The sequence below is a fragment of the Dendrobates tinctorius genome, unplaced genomic scaffold (genome assembly GCF_039654945.1).
Source record: "Dendrobates tinctorius isolate UK_male_01 unplaced genomic scaffold, ASM3965494v1 ptg000173l, whole genome shotgun sequence".
Taxonomy (NCBI): Eukaryota; Metazoa; Chordata; class Amphibia; order Anura; family Dendrobatidae; genus Dendrobates; species Dendrobates tinctorius.
The window spans coordinates 8,344,741-8,364,055 of record NW_027361840.1 but is presented as its reverse complement, the minus strand read 5'-3'; the positions used below and the strand labels follow the sequence as shown (position 1 = coordinate 8,364,055).

Below are 19,315 nucleotides of genomic sequence, written 5' to 3'. Positions count from 1 at the left end.
GGTGGCTGCAGACAGGATCTTATCATGTATCTCTGTATACAGGGAGCTCCCCCTAGTGGTGACTGCAGACAGGATCTTATCATGTATCTCTGTATACAGGGGGCTCCCCCTATTGGTGGCTGCAGACAGGATCTTATCATTTATCTCTGTATACAGTGAGCTCCCCCCTAGTGGTGGCTGCAGACAGGATCTTTCATGTATCTCTGTATACAGGGTGCTCCCCCTAGTGGTGGCTGCAGACAGGATCTTATCATGTATCTCTGTATACAGGGAGCTCCCCCTAGTGGTGACTGCAGACAGGATCTTATCATGTATCTCTGTATACAGGGAGCTCCTCCCAGTGGTGGCTGCAGAGAGGATCTTATCATGTATCTCTGTATACAGGGAGCTCTCCCTAGTGGTGGCTGCAGACAGGATCTTATCATGTATCTCTGTATACAGGGAGCTCCCCCTAGTGGTGACTGCAGACAGGATCTTATCATGTATCTCTGTATACAGGGAGCTCCCCCTAGTGGTGACTGCAGACAGGATCTTATCATGTATCTCTGTATGCAGGGAGCTCTCCCTAGTGGTGGCTGCAAACATGATCTTATCATGTAGCTCTGTACACAGGGAGCTCCCCCTAGTGGAGGCTGCAGACAGGATCTTATCATGTATCTCTGTGTACAGGGAGCTCCCCCTAGTGGTGGCTGCAGACAGGATCTTATCATGTATCTCTGTATACAGGGAGCTCCCCCTAGTGGTGGCTGCAGACAGAATCTTATCATGTATCTCTGTATGCAGGGAGCTCTCCCTAGTGGTGGCTGCAGACAGGATCTTATCATGTATCTCTGTATACAGGCAGCTCCCCCTAGTGGTGGCTGCAGACAGGATCTTATCATGTATCTCTGTTTGCAGGGAGCTCTCCCTAGTGGTGGCTGCAGACAGGATCTTATCATGTATCTGTGTATACAGGGATCTCCCCCTAGTGCTGGCTGCAGACAGGATCTTATCATGTATCTCTGTATACAGGGAGCTCCCCCTAGTGGTGGCTGCAAACAGGATCTTATCATGTATCTGTGTATACAGGGAGCTCCCCCTAGTGCTGGGTGCAGACAGGATCTTATCATGTATCTCTGTATACAGGGAACTCTCCCTAGTGGTGGCTGCAGACAGGATCTTATGTATCTCTGTATACAGGGAGCTCCCCCTAGTGGTGGCTGCAAACAGGATCTTATCATGTATCTGTGTATACAGGGAGCTCCCCCTAGTGCTGGGTGCAGACAGGATCTTATCATGTATCTCTGTATACAGGGAACTCTCCCTAGTGGTGGCTGCAGACAGGATCTTATCATGTATCTCTGTGTACAGGGAGCTCCCCCTAGTGGTGGCTGCATACAGGATCTTATCATGTATCTCTGTATGCAGGGAGCTCTCCCTAGTGGTGGCTGCAGACAGGATCTTATCATGCATCTCTGTATACAGGGAGCTCCCCCTAGTGGTGGCTGCAATGTATATTGAGCTCTGTATTTGGAGAACTCTGACCCTTATAAAATATTTAACAAATGAATTGATACAGGATATTTTATCTGTTCATTAAGTTTGAAATTGAAGATGATTGTGAAGGATAAAGTCTTAAAAAGGGTAGGTTAGACTGAACTAGTGCTCTAATACATTATGAAATGAAAGTTGTTTAATTTTCCTGTCTTTATTGTATAATTTATACCAAAACTTTTCCCTTTTTCATGTTTTTTTGCCTAGTAATCATTATTGCTATTGCAATTAGCTACAAATCTCAGGTGAATGTGAAAAGTCTGAACCTCAGGAACACAGAAAGAGTCAATGTAAGAAATCACAAAGTTATTGAAAATATTACATTCATGTGTAGAAATCACAATAGTGAGGGTTTTTTTTTATATATATTCTTTATTTAGAAAATTTCAATAATATAACAGGAAAGGAAAATTCCATTTTCCAGAAATAGTAAAAGAATGAATGAGGTTAAAAAAACAAACAATCGTAATAAACCACAAGGATAACACTACAAGGCTGCGGATTTGCGAATCAAAAGGTTTGTAAGAAGAGTTTAAAAAACAAGGGATAGTGGTGGGGAGGGACATGGGAAGGTAATGGGGAGGGTAAGGAGTCACAAAATCCTGCTGAAAATATAGAGGTTAACTGAGCGATTTGGGAGATCGAGCTCAAATCAAAGCATGAACATTACAGAACAAGCTGTATATAAAGAAAAAAAAAAGAATAACAAAAGAAATTTGTAGGGGGACAGAAATGAGGATTATGAGCAGTGATGGCGTCCTCCCTGGAAGCTTTCCACCATCGCTGCTGCCGCGATATAACAATGTGACGGAGCTGTATAGAGACTTGGGCAGTTTAATGTCTCGAGAAAGCGTCAAAGAAACATTGTAGACAGTAAAGTCTTCCCCGTCGGCGTCCTGCCCTCGCGTTACTCTCTGATATGAGGTGACCGTCCTCTGTGTTTTCTGGCTTTGGTGCCATGAAGACGTCTCGTTCTCCTTTCTCTTCCTTATCTACCAATGTCTTTCCCCTTTCATCCATGGTTATCACCTGGTCCTCATACGAAGCTTCGTCCTCAGGATTGTCAGGATTTTGTTTTCCAGGATTTGCCTTTTTACAAAAAGAAACAAAAGGAAAACAATAAAAAAAGTCAAATAAATGCCCGAGACGAGAACAATGTAGAAAGGACAGGTAAAGTCTGACATCAAGGGAGACCGGCGACAAGATCAGAAAATGTCAACCATTAAAATATAAAAAGAAACGCTTGTTAGATCGCAGTACAATGTGTACAGCACCGCGATCACTGCAAAGACAAAAGCCGAAAACCAAAGGCCGAATTGCGTGTGTTTCACCATTTCTCCACTGCTCTGGTCTTTAGTACATTATATGCCAACGTGATTGAATTCATGACTCTCGGAAAAAGGTGAAAAACAAAGAAAATCATTCAGTCACAGATAGGATAAAGATGCCGACCCCTTCTAATACAAATCGTCTTTACTTTGGTTCCGGCTAACCCCTTTAAGGATTCCTTCTCCTGTATGTAGCGCAGTAATTAATTACTTCTTCCTCCACCCTGGTTCCTCGGGGGTGGGGCCATCTAATAGCTGGTGGGCGGAGCATAGTGTTTTGCGTTCTCCCCCAGTACAGTGAATGAGTGTCACAAGCTCACAGTTACCAAGGTAAGAAACAGATAATGGTCTCACCCCCTGGGCGACCGCGAGGCAGATGACCGACAGGGCCGCCTGCGGCTCCTTCTGTACCGCCGTGCAGCTCTTCTCCAGCTGGGGGGAAATAATGCCGACTATAGATTACAGTAAACTCACTGGAAACAATTGTTACATTAATTTGCTAAATATTTTTTCTTTTTTCCCAAAGCCTTTACATAAAATTAGTCTTACGTCAGAGATAAATGCCACGACGAAAGGTCTTACCCCTCCAAGGAGAAATTCACAGCTGCCGAGGGTTTCATTTTTTGAGTTTTGACAAACGGTTTCTTTAATGGTGAAATTTGCTCGTTTTTCCCCCATGGGCCCCTGAGTGAGAAGAGAATTTGGTAAGACATGCCCGCCACAGGCTGAATCCAGCACAGGGATCAGCCGATCACTGCTAGTCCGGCTCCATCTCCTGGTGCAGACAATCACACCTTCCCGGCATCCATCCCTCCATATTATAGACTGTTGTAGAAGTGACGATCATGATTGACATCAGCATCTAAGAGGTTAGGCAGCAGCTCTACAGCCCGTCTGATAAAGCCGTCACCTTCAGGGCGTGGAGGGCTTCAGGCTCAGCTCCTGAGCCGGCTCCAGCCATCCAGCACCCACATCAGCCATATATACATTACATGTGGAGATAAATGGCAGCAAGCAGAGGTATTGTAATGACAGAATTCATATCGGACAGACACGGGTAACTTTTCATTGTGCCATAAATAACAGTTAATCATTTGGGATCCCTTTGAGATCATTTCCGGGGAATCACTGACTTATCATTGGCTTTTCCATAGTGAGAACTGATACATTGTAACTTTATCTTTGGAAAATGTTACCAAATTTTCACAATTCCCAGAAACATTTCACCAGGGAAACCCCAGAGAAACTATGTGGCAGTGAAGGGTCTTGTGTTTGTAATGACGGACGTCTCCGATTTCTGCTTCATTGTCTTATTTGCCGGAAGTCTATAGACGATCACTGGCCAGATCCCGTGGGATCTACTCACCTCCTTGTACTCATATTCGTCTTTGTAGAGTCTAAACATGACGTCCGAATGGGATTCTCCATTGTACAAATCAACGGCCGCCATTATTAGCTCCAAGGGATTGTCTTGTGGAAAGGTCGGTGCTGGTGGTCTGGCCAGGACCATGGTGGCCAACACCAATGGTAGAAGGAGCTTCTCCATGCTGCATCTGTCTTCTCTCCCATGAAGGTGCTTGTGGTCCGATCTCCAGAAGACACCGCCTGCCGCTCCGGCTCTAAGCTCCTCTATTGGCACAAACAAGATCTGCTTCTTTCAGAGCCACCCGAGCGAGACCTGGCGTACGGAAGGAACAAAGGCGGATTAAGAGGGCAGCATTAGCCGTTGCCGGTTGTCCGTGGCAAATTGGCCAAATATTTGATCTAAACGGACGACCCAGAAGGTTTACGCTGGGAGAACATGGTGTCCAGTGAGTGCTGACTGTGGCACTAGAGGCAATGGGAAATGTCTGGTTCCCAGAAATGACCCCTAAGTTACATGGTTACAAAACCGTAAACCTTAAAGGGGTTTTCCACTTCTTGTTTGTCCATTGAGTGTAAACTGATTACAATGTGTGCAATCTGATGGGACATCCAGCAATCAGCTGTGATCTGTAGCAATCACCTTCTCTACAGCGCCCCTAAAGGGAAAATGAAGTATTACACTGTGACCATTCAGACTATGGATTGACTGTGTAATGTAGGACAGGAGAGGTCCCCGGAAAGAGAAACATTCTACGCAACTGCTCCGCACTCTGCTCAAGGGGGTCCGAACAACGGACCCTACTTCATCAGCATAAAAAAATTGGGATTTACTTTATAAGTACTGTAGGTAGGAGGCAGCATTACTGTAAAGAGGCACGGGGGAGTTGTTGTTATAAGGAGGCATGGGGGGAATAATAGGCACAGGGGAAATAATTATTACAAGAAGGCACAGAGGAGAAATTATTACAAGGAGGCACAGGGGGGAATAATTATTATAAGGAGGCACAGAGGGGGCACTGTTATTGTGAGGGGCATTATCATTGTGCAGGGCACTGGTATGGTTTATGTAGAGGTGGGAACGTGAGGAGGGGGCTGGAGAAGCAGCAACCATAGATGTCTGTGTGCCGCACTCTGCAGGGACGAGTTATGGATGGAAGAAGAGGTCGTGGCGGTCCGGGCCGAATGGAAAAGAAAAGAGAAAATGAATGACAAGAATCAGTGATAATATCAGTGTTGAGAACCTGCACAGTGCTCATATATGGTCTGCACAGCATGGGGTAGACCTGATATCACCAATATATGGTCACTATATGGTGGTAATGCCAGTCCAAGTACAGAGGTTGTGGATAATCAGTAAGGCGGTGTTATCACTACTGTAGCATTGATGGTAATATTGGTCATGTAGTTAGTGATAAGTATGGGGGCATTATTGTGTCAGTAGGTGGTGGTAGGTATTGTATGGTCATAGTGTTGCGGTATTATTTACGCTTCATATAATATCGGTCTTCCTGTAAATTTTGACTTTCTTCATTGTCAGGCAGGGCAATATTTGTATGGAGACCTTCCTCGGTGGAAGTAGGTCTGGGAGCATCATGGCCTGTTTGCTTTCCATGGCCAAGGCTGAATTTCAGTCCCAGTCCGGCCCTGGAGAACAGGAGATAGTCGAATTGTCAAATGGGATCATCAGAGGTACCAATGCCGGTGAGCTGGACAGCAGAGTGGTTGGAGGGGTTCACTCACAATGGTGGGGTCTTCTCATCCATGGAGGGGGTCACTCACAATGTGTGGGGTCTTCTCATCCATGGAGGGGGTCACTCAAAATGTGTGGGGTCTTCTCATCCATGGAGGGGCTCACTCACAATGCGTGGAGTCTTCTCATCCATGGAGGGGGTCACTCACAATGTGTGGGGGCTTCTCTTCTATGGAGGGAATCACTCACAATGTGTGGGGTCTTCTCATCCATGGAGGGGCTCACTCACAATGCGTGGAGTCTTTTCATCCATGGAGGGGGTCACTCACAATGTGTGGGGTCTTCTCATCCATGGAGGGGGTCACTCAAAATGTGTGGGGTCTTCTCATCCATGGAGGGGCTCACTCACAATGCGTGGAGTCTTCTCATCCATGGAGGGGGTCACTCACAATGTGTGGGGGCTTCTCTTCTATGGAGGGGATCACTCACAATGTCTGGGGGCTTCTCATCCATGGAGGGGGTCACACACAATGTGTGGGGGCTTCTCATCCATGGAGGGGATCACTCACAATGTGTTAGGGCTTCTCATCCATGGAGGGGGATCACTCACAATGTGTGGGGGCTTCTCATCCATGGATGAGATCATTCACAATGTGCGGGGGCTTCTCATCCATGAAGGGGGTCTCTCACAATGTGTGGGGGCTTCCCATCCATGGAGGGGGTCACACACAATATGTGGGGGCTTCTCATCCATGGAGGGGGTCACTCACAATGTGTGGGGGCTTCTCATCCATGGAGGGGATCACTCACAATGTGTGGGGGCTTCTCATTCATGGATGGGGTCATTCACAATGTGCGGGGGCTTCCCATCCATGGAGGGGGTCACGCACAATGTGCAGGGGATTTTGACCAATGGAGGAAGCTCACTCATAATGTGTGGGGGCTTCATTGACGACACAGCATTTTATCTTAATTAGCCAGGAAGAATAGGCTGTTGTCTATATGTTGACTTTTAAATTTATGTACAGTATTTCTTTCTGGTTGGTCTAGAAAACAGATTTTTGTTCATGTAAGCCTTTATTATTGACTTGTAAGCTGACTATTTTTTGTAACATATTGTGCTCTTATCCTGGATGACTAGGGATACAGGTTCATGGATCAGTGATGTTTGCTGATATGTTGATTACACATTGTTCAGGCCAGCTCGTTTGTTGACCTGCAAAATAGAGGTGGAAAAACTATGCAAATAGTAATAGGAGAGCAGGCCTTCAGTGGGATGATCCCTGCTCCATGCGGTTTCAGCTAGTGGACCAGAGCATCCACTGACTCCCGTGTCTCCACTTTATGGTGGCAGAGGTGGGACACTTCTCAGCATGGCGGAACTGGGGGAGCTTCATTGGACTGATATTCTCAGAGACCGTCCAGGGCTCCACAATCAGGGAGGTATACAGACAGACCCAGCAGACCATTGATGAGGCATGCACTGCAGGTCTCAAACCCCACCAACTCGGACTTGGGAAGAGGACCAGAGTGGATGTATAACCTCAACAAGAAAGGTCAACTACAGGAGCTGTGCCAGCTTCAACAGATTGATTAGGATTTAATTCAGGAACCACGGGATGCGGAGGATGCCATGTGTGGACGCAATGGATGTAAGTTGTTTCTCCTCCATTATGTGTGGAGGTTTTACTTGCAAGGAAGACAAGGAATATGCTCTGAGGAAGCTGGATAACACAAATTTTATTCTCCTGAAGGTGAGATGTCTTATATTTGTGACTGTGCTTAAAGACATGCTGTGGACTCTCCCCGATCAATGGAGAAGGATGATCAGAATCCTATCACATCTGGCTAATTAAGATGGGGGAGCAATGTAATGACACGACAGTTTATCTTCATTAGCCAGACGTATATTTTCAGCAAGCCAGGAAGACAAGACTGTTATGTATATGTTGACTTTTGAATTTATGTGTTTTTTCAAGAAAACAGACTTTTGTTCATATAAGCCTGTAATATTGACTTGTAAGTTGACTATTTATTGTAACATATTGAGCTCTTAAACTAGATGACTAGTGATACAGGGTAATGGAACAGTGATTTTTGCTGATATGGTGATTAAACATTGTCCAGGCCAGCCAGTTTGTTGACTTGCAAAATAAAAGAGGAAAATCTATGAAAATATATTACATAATCAAACAATGCGAGTTGGTCTTATCCCTATTCTTCCCCTTTACCTGTGAATACTGGATGGAGGACAGTTCTTAACTATAAAAAGAGGTTATATGCCTCTGTAACATGAGAAAGACAGATATTCAGCCAAGACTTCCAAGCATCAATAGAACTAGATATTCTCTGCAGGACAGCAGCCAAGACATCATACTTCATTATGAGAGACACAGATTTGTCATTCTACAGGATGCCAGCCTAGGGGACCACGGCCCCGGCTTAAAGAATACAGATCTGCTCCATTGACCATAGCAAATCCATGGATACGATTGGGGTAGTCAGGATTTGGACCCACCGGTCACCTGAGTCAAATGGATACATTTGTGGGGGCCAGGAATGGGATCCGCTGGTCGCCTGGCTCCATGGGAATGTTAGGAGAAACCAGGTTGTGACTCTCCAGTCAACTGGCCTTGTTCTTCAATGGACTGTCATCTTCCTAAGCTTGTTGTTACCTCCTCTCTGTGCATGCCACAGGTGGGGTAGTTGGCCCTGGATGCTGTGAAGTCACAAATGCTCTTATCCCGATGAGTCAGCGGAGATGTGAAACTCTGTAATTTTTTTCACCATGTTGGGTATTTTGCTGGGATTGTTCTATGTGTTATTTGCCTGTTCTGTGATTCAATAAAGTATTTTCACACTGTTTTACCCTCACCCTGTTTTTTCTGAGTAGTGTTATGCCCACGGTAATAGGAGTGCGGGCGTTCAGTGGGATGTGCCCTGGTCCATGTGGTTTCGGCTAGCGGACCAGAGCACCTTCTGATCCGCGTGTCTCCACAGCTTCTCATCCATGGAGTGGCTCATTCACAATGTGTGGGGGCTTCTCATCCATGGAGGGGGCTCATTCACAATGTGTGGGGGCTTATCATTCATGGAGGGGGTCACTCACAATGTGCGGGGGCTTCTCATCCATGGAGGGGATCACTCACAATATGCGGGGGCTTCTCATCCATGGAGGGGGTCACTCACAATGTGTGGGGCTTCTCATCCATAGAGGGGTCACTCACAATGTGTGGGGGGCTTCTCCTCCATGGAGGGGTCACTCAATGTGTAAAGGATTCACATCCATGGAGGGGTTCAATCACAATGTGCGGGGGCTTCTCATCCATGGAGGGGGTATCCCACAATGTGCGGAGGCTTCTCATTCACGGAGGGGGGCAATCACAATGTGTGGAGGCTTCTCATCCATGGAGGGGGTCACTCACAATATGCGGGGGCTTCTCATCCATGGAGGGGGTCACTCACAATGTGTGGGGGGCTTCTCATCCATGGAGGGGGTCACTCACAATATGCGGGGGCTTCTCATCCATGGAGGGGTTCAATCACAATGTGCGGGGGCTTCTCATCCATGGAGGGGGTATCCCACAATGTGCGGAGGCTTCTCATTCACGGAATCACAATGTGTGGGGGCTTCTCATCCATGGAGGGGGTCACTCACAATATGCGGGGGCTTCTCATCCATGGAGGGGGTCACTCACAATGTGTGGGGCTTCTCATCCATAGAGGGGTCACTCACAATGTGTGGGGGCTTCTCATCCATGGAGGGGTCTCTCAATGTGTAGAGGATTCACATCCATGGAGGGGTTCAATCACAATGTGCGGGGGCTTCTCATCCATGGAGGGGGTATCCCACAATGTGCGGGGGCTTCTCATCCATGGAGGGGGTATCCCACAATGTGCGGAGGCTTCTCATCCATGGAGGGGGGCAATCACAATGTGTGGAGGCTTCTCATCCATTGAGGGGGTCACTCACAATGTGTGGGGGCTTTTCATCCACGGCGGGATCACCCACAATGTGTCGGGGCTTATCATCCATGGAGGAGTCACTCAATGTGTAGAGGCTTCTCATCCATGGAGGGGGTCACTCACAATGTGTGGGGGCTTTTCATCCACAGGGAGATCACCCACAATGTGTGAGGGCTTCTCATCCCTGGAGGGGTCACTCACAATGTGTGGAGGCTTCACATCCATGGAGGGGATCACTCACAATGTGCGGGGGCTTCTCATCCATGGAGGGGATCACTCACAATGTGTGGAGGCTTCTCATCCATGGAGGGGATCACTCACAATGTGTGGGGGCTTCTCATCCATGGAGGGGGTCACTCACAATGTGTGGGGGCTTCTTATCCATGGAGGGGATCACTCCCAATGTGCGGGGGCTTCTTATCCATGGAGGGGGTCACTCACAATGTGTGGGGGCTTCTCATCCATGGAGGGGTCACTCACAATGTGTGGGGGCTTCTCATTCATGGAGGGGGTCACTCACAATGTGTGGGGGCTTCTCATCCATGGAGGGGGTCACTCACAATGTGTGGGGGCTTCTCATCCATGGAGGGGGTCACTCACAATGTGTGGGGGCTTCTCATCCATGGAGGGGGTCACTCACAATGTGTGGGGGCTTCTCATCCATGGAGGGGATCACTCAGAATGTTTGGGGGATTCTCATCTATGAAGGGGTCATTCACAATGTGTCGGTCATCTCATTATCATTAGAAGGTGGAGTCAGCAGTCATCTCATTATAATTAGGGGCTGGGTCAGGAGGCCACTTTGTTCTCATTAGCAGGCGGTGTGTGAGCCGCTCGGTGCCTGCGGTTAATCACATCTGACTACTGAGAGCAGCTGCACTTTGAGCTCTGGGATTTCTTGGTTGTTGTCTATGTAGGAAGGAGTTTGATTGTCAGTGAGCAAAACCCCCTCTACTCCTGCCTGCATCCTACCAAAATCTAATAGCGCCATATTCGGTGCACGCTCCTGATCATTGTCCTCACAGGTATAGTAAAGTTGGGATCAAACATATTAGAAAACTCTTTACATTTTTGACTTTGCCTCTGCGTGATACACAGTGAATGAAGCATTGATTGTTGGGTCTATAGACACATTTATCATGATGCTTATTCTACATGTCCTCAATCTCCTCATGGATACAAGACGCTCATAAGAACTCCAGGTCTCCGATCTTCTCCAGGTCTCCGATCTTCTCCAGGTCTCCGAACTCCAGGTCTCCGTACTCCATGGGAATTTCGTCTTCTTCTTCCCATCCTTTTCCTGTCACTGAGGCTATGGTTGGTACCACCTGTTGGTAGAATAAGAGTCAGCTCACTTGCGAGCACGGTCATGGAACCTCCCTCATAGAAACTTCTTCACATTTTTTATCTCCTTGGTTTTCTGTGCTGATATTATGTTTATGACACTTTATTGTATACATACCATCTATATCTCAGCATGGCAAGCAAATATTAATCCTGCCATGACAATGTCAATCAGACCTTTGGGTGGATGAGGATGTGGCAGGGAGAGGGCTCATTGGATACACGCAATTGAAAAACTTCTGATCTTAAGTGTCAGATCTATCATGGTTAGTCTTCCTTAAACGTTTTGCCTCCATACTGCTTTCTAGTGAGTGTGTGTAATGTCAACTCAGACTGCTGTACAATGTCCTTTCTTCTGATGCTTTCTAGTAAGTGTTTTTCTCAGCTAAGTGCTGGATTCACAGCTACACTGCCAGGGCCGGGCTGGGACTAAAACTCAGCCCTGGCATTTGAAGTTACACAGGCCCACTAGTCACATGGTGACTATATAATATCTTTGTACACTTGTAGGTTACAAGAAGTGAGAGGAGATTAACACGACTATATAACATGTAGTCACAGCTGTGCCCAGTATTTCAGCTCAGGCCTATTTATTGCTTTTAGGTACAGTGCTCCTCCCAAAACTCTGTCCCCTTTTGTACGCACGGTGACAGAATTCCTGGCAGAACTGCTATCCATTGGGCAACCAGACCCCTGGTCACAGCCGCCCCTATCATACCTCCCAACTTTTGAAGAAGGGAAAGAGGGAGAAAGACAGCGGTGCGTGCAGCGCGCTGCTGCAAATTTTAGGCCACGCCCCGGCCACATCCATTTCGCAACTAGTCACACCCATGTCCACGCCCAACCGCACCCATTTAGCACTGCTGATCACACTGACTGGTACTGAGGGCACAGTGGCTGGCATTATGGGCATACTGACTGGCACTAAGGAAGAGAGAAAACAGAGAGAGAGAAAAAAAAGAAAACAGAGAGAAAGAAAGGAGAGCGAGAGAGAAAGAAAGAACAGAGAGAGAAAGAGGGGAAAGAAAGAACAGAGAGAGAGAAAGAACAGAGAGAGAAAGAAAGAAGTAAAGAAAAGAAAGAAAGGACAGAGAGAAAGAAAGAGAGGAAAGAAAAAGAAAGAAAGAGGGAAAAGAAAGAACAGAGAGAGAGAAAGAACATGAGGGAAAGACATAACAAAGAATGAGAAAGAAAGAACAGAGAAAGAAATAAAGAAAGATTCTATAAAGATACTATAGCAGCCCGGCTCCCATTGTAGTGCCCACCTGAGCCTCCCGGTGCAGGACATATCATGATCCGCTCACATGGCCGGCATCCCCGATTCCAAGGCATTCCTGCTGTCTGCGCTGTCGGAGGAGGACATGGTGATGGAACTGAAGCATTCCTAGTTCCGTCACAATCTCCTCATGAAATTATCTCATTTCCGGTCTGCCTCCAGCACATCACTTCCGGTGGAATGTCATGTGTGAGTTTTAAAATGCTCCTCGGGGCTCCGCCGTGTACTCCTGTGTCCGTGGGAAAAGCCCGCTTTGTATGCTTCGTACACACTTGGCTCCGCTCCGTACATCCAGTACACATATGGCTCCACTCCGTACACACGCGGCTCCTCTCCGTACACCTCGTACACACACGGTTCCGCTCTGTACACCTCGTACACACACAGCTCTGCTACATCTATCCTGTAAACCCCTCCTGACCCCACACATATCAGGCACATTGCAGCCCCCAAGCCAGCCTCAGCTCAGGGCCTCAGGCACATTGCGGCCCCCCAGCCAGCCTCAGTTCAGGGCCTCAGGCAGATTGCGGCCCCCCAGCCAGCCTCAGCTCAGGGCCTCAGGCAGATTGCGGCCCCCCAGCCAGCCTCAGCTCAGGGCCTCAGGCAGATTGCGGCCCCCCAGCCAGCCTCAGCTCAGGGCCTCAGGCAGATTGCGGCCCCCCAGTCAGCCTCAGCTCAGGGCCTCAGGCAGATTGTGGCCCCCCAGCCAGCCTCAGCTAAGGGCCTCAGGCAGATTGCGCCCCCCCTAGCCAGCCTCAGCTCAGCGCCTCAGGCAGATTGCGGCCCCACCAGCCAGCCTCAGCTCTGGGCCTCAGGAAGATTGCGGCCCCACCAGCCAGCCTCAGCTCAGCGCCTCAGGCAGATTGCGGCCCCACCAGCCAGCCTCAGCTCAGCGCCTCAGGCAGATTGCGGCCCCACCAGCCAGCCTCAGCTCAGCGCCTCAGGCAGATTGCGGCCCCACCAGCCAGCCTCAGCTCAGCCTCAGGGCCTCAGGCAGATGGCGCCCGCCGCCCGACCTCCCCACCCCCAGGCCCTCTTTATAACTAAACTCACCCCCCGCCCTGGCCAACTTACTGGAGTCTGGACCTGTCCTGAAGCCTGCCCTGAACCAGCGTGCGGGGGTAGGAGACTCGCAGCAGCAGCAGCCGCTCCAGGATTCCTGCTGCCGCCCTGGACGCCATCGCCGATGATAGGACACGACACAGACGTGAGTAGGCGCTGCCTGCCCGCAGGCAACCATTGACGGCACAGCGCACTCTCTCCGGCTCCGTCCTCAAAGAACGAGCCGTGACGTGCAGTTTCACGTCGCCGCGCGTTCTTAACCCCTAGGGTGCCAGTGCCACCCCAAAATCTGCAGCGCGAGCCTTGCACCTTTGAAACCGCCGCCGTGCCCGCAAATTTAAAGGGCCAGAGGCGGGTAAAAGAGGCCGGTGGCCGCCGCATTAGCCTGCGGCCCACAACGGGCTAATAAATAGCGGCCCACCGGGAAAATGCCCGGTTGGGCAGATTACCACTGTACTGCACTGCTCAGTACTGTTGTAGGGTGCCCTCCATGCTTATCATAGAATCGTAGAGTTGGAAGGGACCTCCTGGGCCATCTGGTCCAACCCCCTGCTCAAAGCAGGATTCGCTAAATCATCCCAGTTAGATGTCTGTCCAGCCTCTGTTTGAAGACTTCCATTGAAGGAGAACTCACCACTTCTCGTGGCAGCCTGTTCCACTCATTGATCACTCTAACTGTCAAAAAGTTTTTTCTAATATCTAATCTGTGTCTCCTCCCATTCAGCTTCATCCCATTGCTTCTAGTCTTTCCTCGTGCAAATGAGAATAAAGTTGATCCTTCTACAATGTGACAGCCCTTTAGATATTTGTAGACAGCTATTAAGTCTCCTCTCAGTCTTCTCTTTTGCAAACTAAACATTCCCAAATCCTGCAACCTTTCCTCATAAGACAGGGTTTGCAGACCGGTCACCATTCTGGTCGCTCTTTTCTGAACTTGCTCCAGTTTGTTGATGTCTTTTTTAAAATGTGGTGCCCAAAATTGGACACAATATTCCAGATGAGGTCTGACCAAAGAGGAGTAGAGGGAAATAATTACTTCACGTGATCTAGACTGTATGCTTCTGTTAATACATCCTAGAATTGCATTTGCCTTTTTTGCTGCTGCATCACACTGTTGACTCATATTCAGTCTGCGATCTATTAGTATACCCAAGTCTTTTTCACATGTGCTGTCACTTAGCCCTATTCCTCCCATTCTATATATGCTTTTTTCATTTTTATTGCCCAGATGTAGTACTTTGCATTTCTCCCTGTTAAAAACCATTCTGTTAGTTGCTGCCCACTTTCCAGTTTATTTATATCTTTTTGAATCCTCTCTCTCTTCTCTAGTATTAGCTATCCCTCCTAGCTTTGTGTCATCAGCAAATTTAATCAGTTTACCCTCAATTCCTTCATCTAAATCGTTGATAAAGATGTTGAACAATACAGGGCCCAGAACAGAGCCCTGTAGTACCCCACTTGAGACATTCTTCCAACTGGATGTGCAGCCATTTACGACCACTCTTTGGGTCCGATCACTAAGCCAGTTATGAATCCACCTAACAGTTGCCTTGTCCATTCCATACTTAGTCATTTTTTCAATAAGGATTGTATGAGAGACTTTGTCAAATGCTTTGCTGAAGTCAAGATATACTATATCTACAGCATTTCCTTGATCCACCCAATCAGTAATACCATCATAGAAGGAAATTAAATTAGTCTGACATGACTTATTAGTTACAAACCCATGCTGACTCTGTTTAATCACTTCATTCTTATCCAGGTACTGACATACATGTTGTTTAATAATTTGTTCAAAGATCTTTCCTGGTATAGAAGTCAGACTCACCGGCCTATAGTTGCCTGGGTCCACCTTCTTCCCCTTTTTGAAGATAGGAACAACATTTGCTCTTCTCCAGTCTTCTGGCACTTCTCCTGTTCTCCAAGAATTTTCAAAGATTATGGAGAGGGGTTCAAAAATTTCTTCTGCTATCTCCTTCAGTACTCTGGGGTGTAATTCATCTGGACCTGGAGACTTGAATACATTTAGGTTAGCTAAGTGTTTCCTCACTATCTTTCTGTTTATAGATATCCTGGATTCTTCTATTCCCTTAATAGGACAGTGAATAACAGTTGATGTTACATTTCCTTTCTGAGAGAAAACAGATGCAAAATAGGAATTTAAAAGTTCAGCCTTCTCAACATCTTGTCTTACCATTTCATCATTTTCATCCTGTAAAAATCCTATAGCATCTTTGACTTTTCTTTTACTTTTGACATATCCCCAAAATCCTTTATTATTGCTTTTGACATCTCTTGCAAGCCTCAATTCATTTTCAGCTTTAGATAATCTGATTTGTGCCTTGCAGGTTCTGCAGACAGCATTATGCTTCTAGTAGACATTTAACTCAGTCCGGTTCTAGATTCACACCTACACTGCTCAATATTGTTGTATCATGTCCTCCCTGGTGATGCTTTCTAGTAGGAGTTTCACTCAGTTCAGTGCTGAATTCACAGCTACATTGCTCATTACTGTTGTTCAATGTCCCCAATTCTGATGCTTTCTAGTAAGTGTTTAACTTATCCCAGTGCTGGATTCTCAGCTACACTGCTAAGTACTACTGTAAGGTGTCCTCCATGCTGATTCTTTCTAGGAAGTGTTCCACTCAATGCAGTGCTGGATTTACAGCTATGCTATTCAGTAGTTCTATATGATGTCCTGTATACTTGTGTTTTCTAGTAAGTGTTTAACTCAGTCCAGTGCTGGGTTTGCAGCTACATTACTCAGTACTATTGTACAATATTATCCGTGCTGCTAATGAACATAGAGCTGGAAGAGAAGAAAACTCATATCTGTGTGTGATGAATATGGGAGACATCATTGCTGATAGTCTTCATGCAGCATCTCAGAGACAACTAGATAGAGACAGAGGTGGAGTGAGCTGATGACTTCTCCATTGGCCAAATTACAGCAAGATAGTAGCGCTGTACTTTATGCACATAGAAAAACCTTTACATGCTTCCCCACTAATAATAAAGACATTAAAAAATAAGTAATATACTTATATTAATATCCTTAGTAAGATAATGATAGTGCAAAGTAAACATTTATATTACTGCGTCAATAAAACTCAGATCTCTAAAAAAAATCAGAAAATACAAAAAAAATTCTACTTCTAAAGCAAACACTGTACTGCAAAAAAAAGATATTGAAACATCAGAATTGCTGCTTTTTGGTCATTGTGCGACCAACCTACAAATGCAATGAAAGTGATCAAAGGTTTCAGCGTTTTGAATAAGACGACACAAATTAATTTTTCTTAAAAATTTAAGATTTTTTCATCACAAAAATAAAAAAGTTTGGTATTACTGTAATCGTACTGACCCGGCCAATCACGCTTTCAGGTCATTTTTGCCACATTGTGAACACCATAAAAACAAAAGCCAAAAAAACATGATGAAGTTACATTTCATTTGTCATTATACTGCACTTGATTTTTTTTCCATTTTTCAGCACATTATATGGCAAATGAAATTGTTGTATTCACTAACAATTTACTCTGCAAAAAAACAAACCCTCATACGTCTAGATGGATGGAAAAATAAGAAAAGTTAATTTAGCTCATTTTTGAATCTGTTATATTTTACACATATCACACAATAAATCATCCCCGAAGCTCAAATTACCCTCCACGGAACAATCCTGCTGTAGTTCCAGAGCTCCTGGGCCATCATGTGCAAAGCAGTCTCTCTCACCAGCTTCCAGTACAGCTCTGCTCTGCCTCCAGCACTGATATAGGGGGTGTCCCACCTGTATAATACACCATATGCTCCTATACACAGTCTGCTCCTGTACCGGACCCTGTCTGACCTATGTTATCTTCTTCCATATGCATCAGTATTGTTAGCTGCTTTGTCTCAGAGCTCAATTTTCCTTCAATCCTCTGCAAAAAAGAACTAGGCAGCGCAGAGCTGAGATACAAGCTGAGCTATATTTGTTGCCTGCATCTGAAAGCTCAGTGATGTGAAACTGCAAATGCGGCTCTGTTGATGCATATGGCTGAAAAAAATCCTCTGCCTTATGCATCAACAGAGCAACACTTGCAGTTTCTCCTCACTGATCCGTCTGCAGCAGGCAACAAACACAGCTAAGCTCCACAGTACTGGTAACTATAAGGAAAAGTGCAGGAGAGCTGAGCTCTGCTAGAAATCAGCAAGCAATGATGTACAACCAGTCCGGGAGATACGAAGGGAGTTGAGAACTACACAGATTGTACACAGAAGCATATGGATAATTCTTCATATAGATTACTTAAGTGATAACTCAGAGATATAGTGCTAGTCAGGGGGAAGGGGTCTGCAGAACTGAAGAGAGGCAGGATGCTGCTGATTGGAAATATAGTTTTAGTAGAAAAACATAGGGCCGTCCATTCAGCTATGTGAAGATGGATAACAGAGGGGCAGATGAAGATGAAAAAAGACACAAAGATGCAAGAAAGAAACTTTAAATTTTGGCTATGAGTTTGCATTTACTGTGGGAATAACCCTTAAAAATCTGACTAGCTTTTTCTGCAGCTGCTTGGCATTGAGCTCTGCTGCTTACTTGTAACCAGAACAGTGACATTCTCAGCTGGATCTGCAGATAGTTACTCTATAACGGTGTCTACGGTGCTTTACTTCATGGTCTCCAACCTTACATTTCAGCACATCTGGACCCCAGCAAAGCTGAGTCCCTATAGAGATGTGTACTCACCTCCTCAGAGTCATAATCATAGAGAAAATAGGAATATTGGTCAGACTTTTCCATCTGGACAACAGAAAAAGGCAACACAAAGGATTGAGCAGCTGGAAGCATCTCCAAGGACAAACTCAGAAGAAGCAGGAGACACAAGGAGAGGTCACCTCTACTGCACATCCTCAGCGAGAAAGGACGAGGATTCACTCCCTGCTGCTATTATGAAGGGTGTGAGCAGCGGGAATATTAGTAAGTGCTGCCAAGAAGGTGCCAGGCCTGTTAACCCTGTATGGTGAGACTGGCAGCGGTCATGCAACCTCCACCAGCTACCCATATGGGGATGTTAGGCCTGTTTCACACATACGTTTTTTTCAGCAGTTGCAATCCGTGAAAATGGCGAGACACGGATCCGCAACTGTTTTGAAGGGAACGTGTGCTACCGGACCGTTGCTTTGACGGATCCGGGGAAGGTAGAAATTAAAAGGAACCCATGCCCGGGGGGGGGGGTGGGGGGGAATAGGAGACAAAGAGAGAATTTTTTCAGCCGCCAGACCTGGCATTTAGGGTTAAATTTCCAGCAGAGGCAATCCTCCCGGTAATGTGCAGTGGACAAATGCGGATCGGGCCAGCAAAAAAAGTTGCAGTGTCCGTCCTGTCATGTCGGCGGATGCCAAAATTTTGGCGGACCCGTACAAAAACGGATCCAACGGATGGCCATCCGTCAAGATCCACCGATATTGCAAGTCAATGGGAAAAAAATGGATCAGCCAAGAAAAATGGCGGATCCGTTTTTTTTTTCAAAACGGCGGATTTTGACTGATGGTGACAGACGGAAGTGTGAAAGAGGCCTTAGCGGCTGATCCCCTTCCCTAATTGTGAGGATCGTGCGGCTGAAAATGCTGTTCCTTTATCTCAGTGTGTCCAGTGTGGAGAGATCCTTAGATAATAGGACATTGCTACATGTTGTCGGCAGCTGGGGGTTTCTGTATATGGGGTATTGGGCCCTTTGCTGGATTTCCCCCATTACTGTAGTGTTA

General features: G+C 46.6%; 1 protein-coding gene across 2 annotated transcripts; it reads right to left on the bottom strand.

Moving 5' to 3' along the window:
* Positions 1-1,980: 1,980 nt before the first annotated feature.
* LOC141054014 (uncharacterized) lies at positions 1,981-18,480 on the bottom strand. 2 transcript variants are annotated; one of them, XM_073551157.1, is made up of 6 exons: positions 18,297-18,480; positions 15,393-15,695; positions 4,228-11,210; positions 3,444-3,545; positions 3,216-3,293; positions 1,981-2,622 (listed from the first exon to the last, which is right to left on the bottom strand). In XM_073551157.1, the coding sequence occupies exons 3-6, from the start codon at positions 4,405-4,407 to the stop codon at positions 2,368-2,370; spliced, it is 615 nt and encodes a 204-aa protein (XP_073407258.1). In that variant the 5' UTR covers positions 4,408-11,210; positions 15,393-15,695; positions 18,297-18,480; the 3' UTR covers positions 1,981-2,367. The 2 variants fall into 2 exon arrangements, with proteins under 2 accessions (XP_073407258.1, XP_073407257.1); XM_073551156.1 differs by lacking the exon at positions 15,393-15,695.
* Between the last annotated feature and the right edge of the window lie 835 nt (positions 18,481-19,315).

Bases quoted from the DNA above. Each gene is read 5' to 3' on its own strand.
- LOC141054014 (XM_073551157.1), bottom strand. From the start codon at position 4,407: ATGGAGAAGCTCCTTCTACCATTGGTGTTGGCCACCATGGTCCTGGCC. The intron at 3,546-4,227 runs GTGAGTAGATCC...CTTCTCACTCAG, and splicing joins ACGAATATGAGTACAAGGAG to GGGCCCATGGGGGAAAAACG. The intron at 2,623-3,215 runs GTGAGACCATTA...TTTTGTAAAAAG, and splicing joins GCCTCGCGGTCGCCCAGGGG to GCAAATCCTGGAAAACAAAA.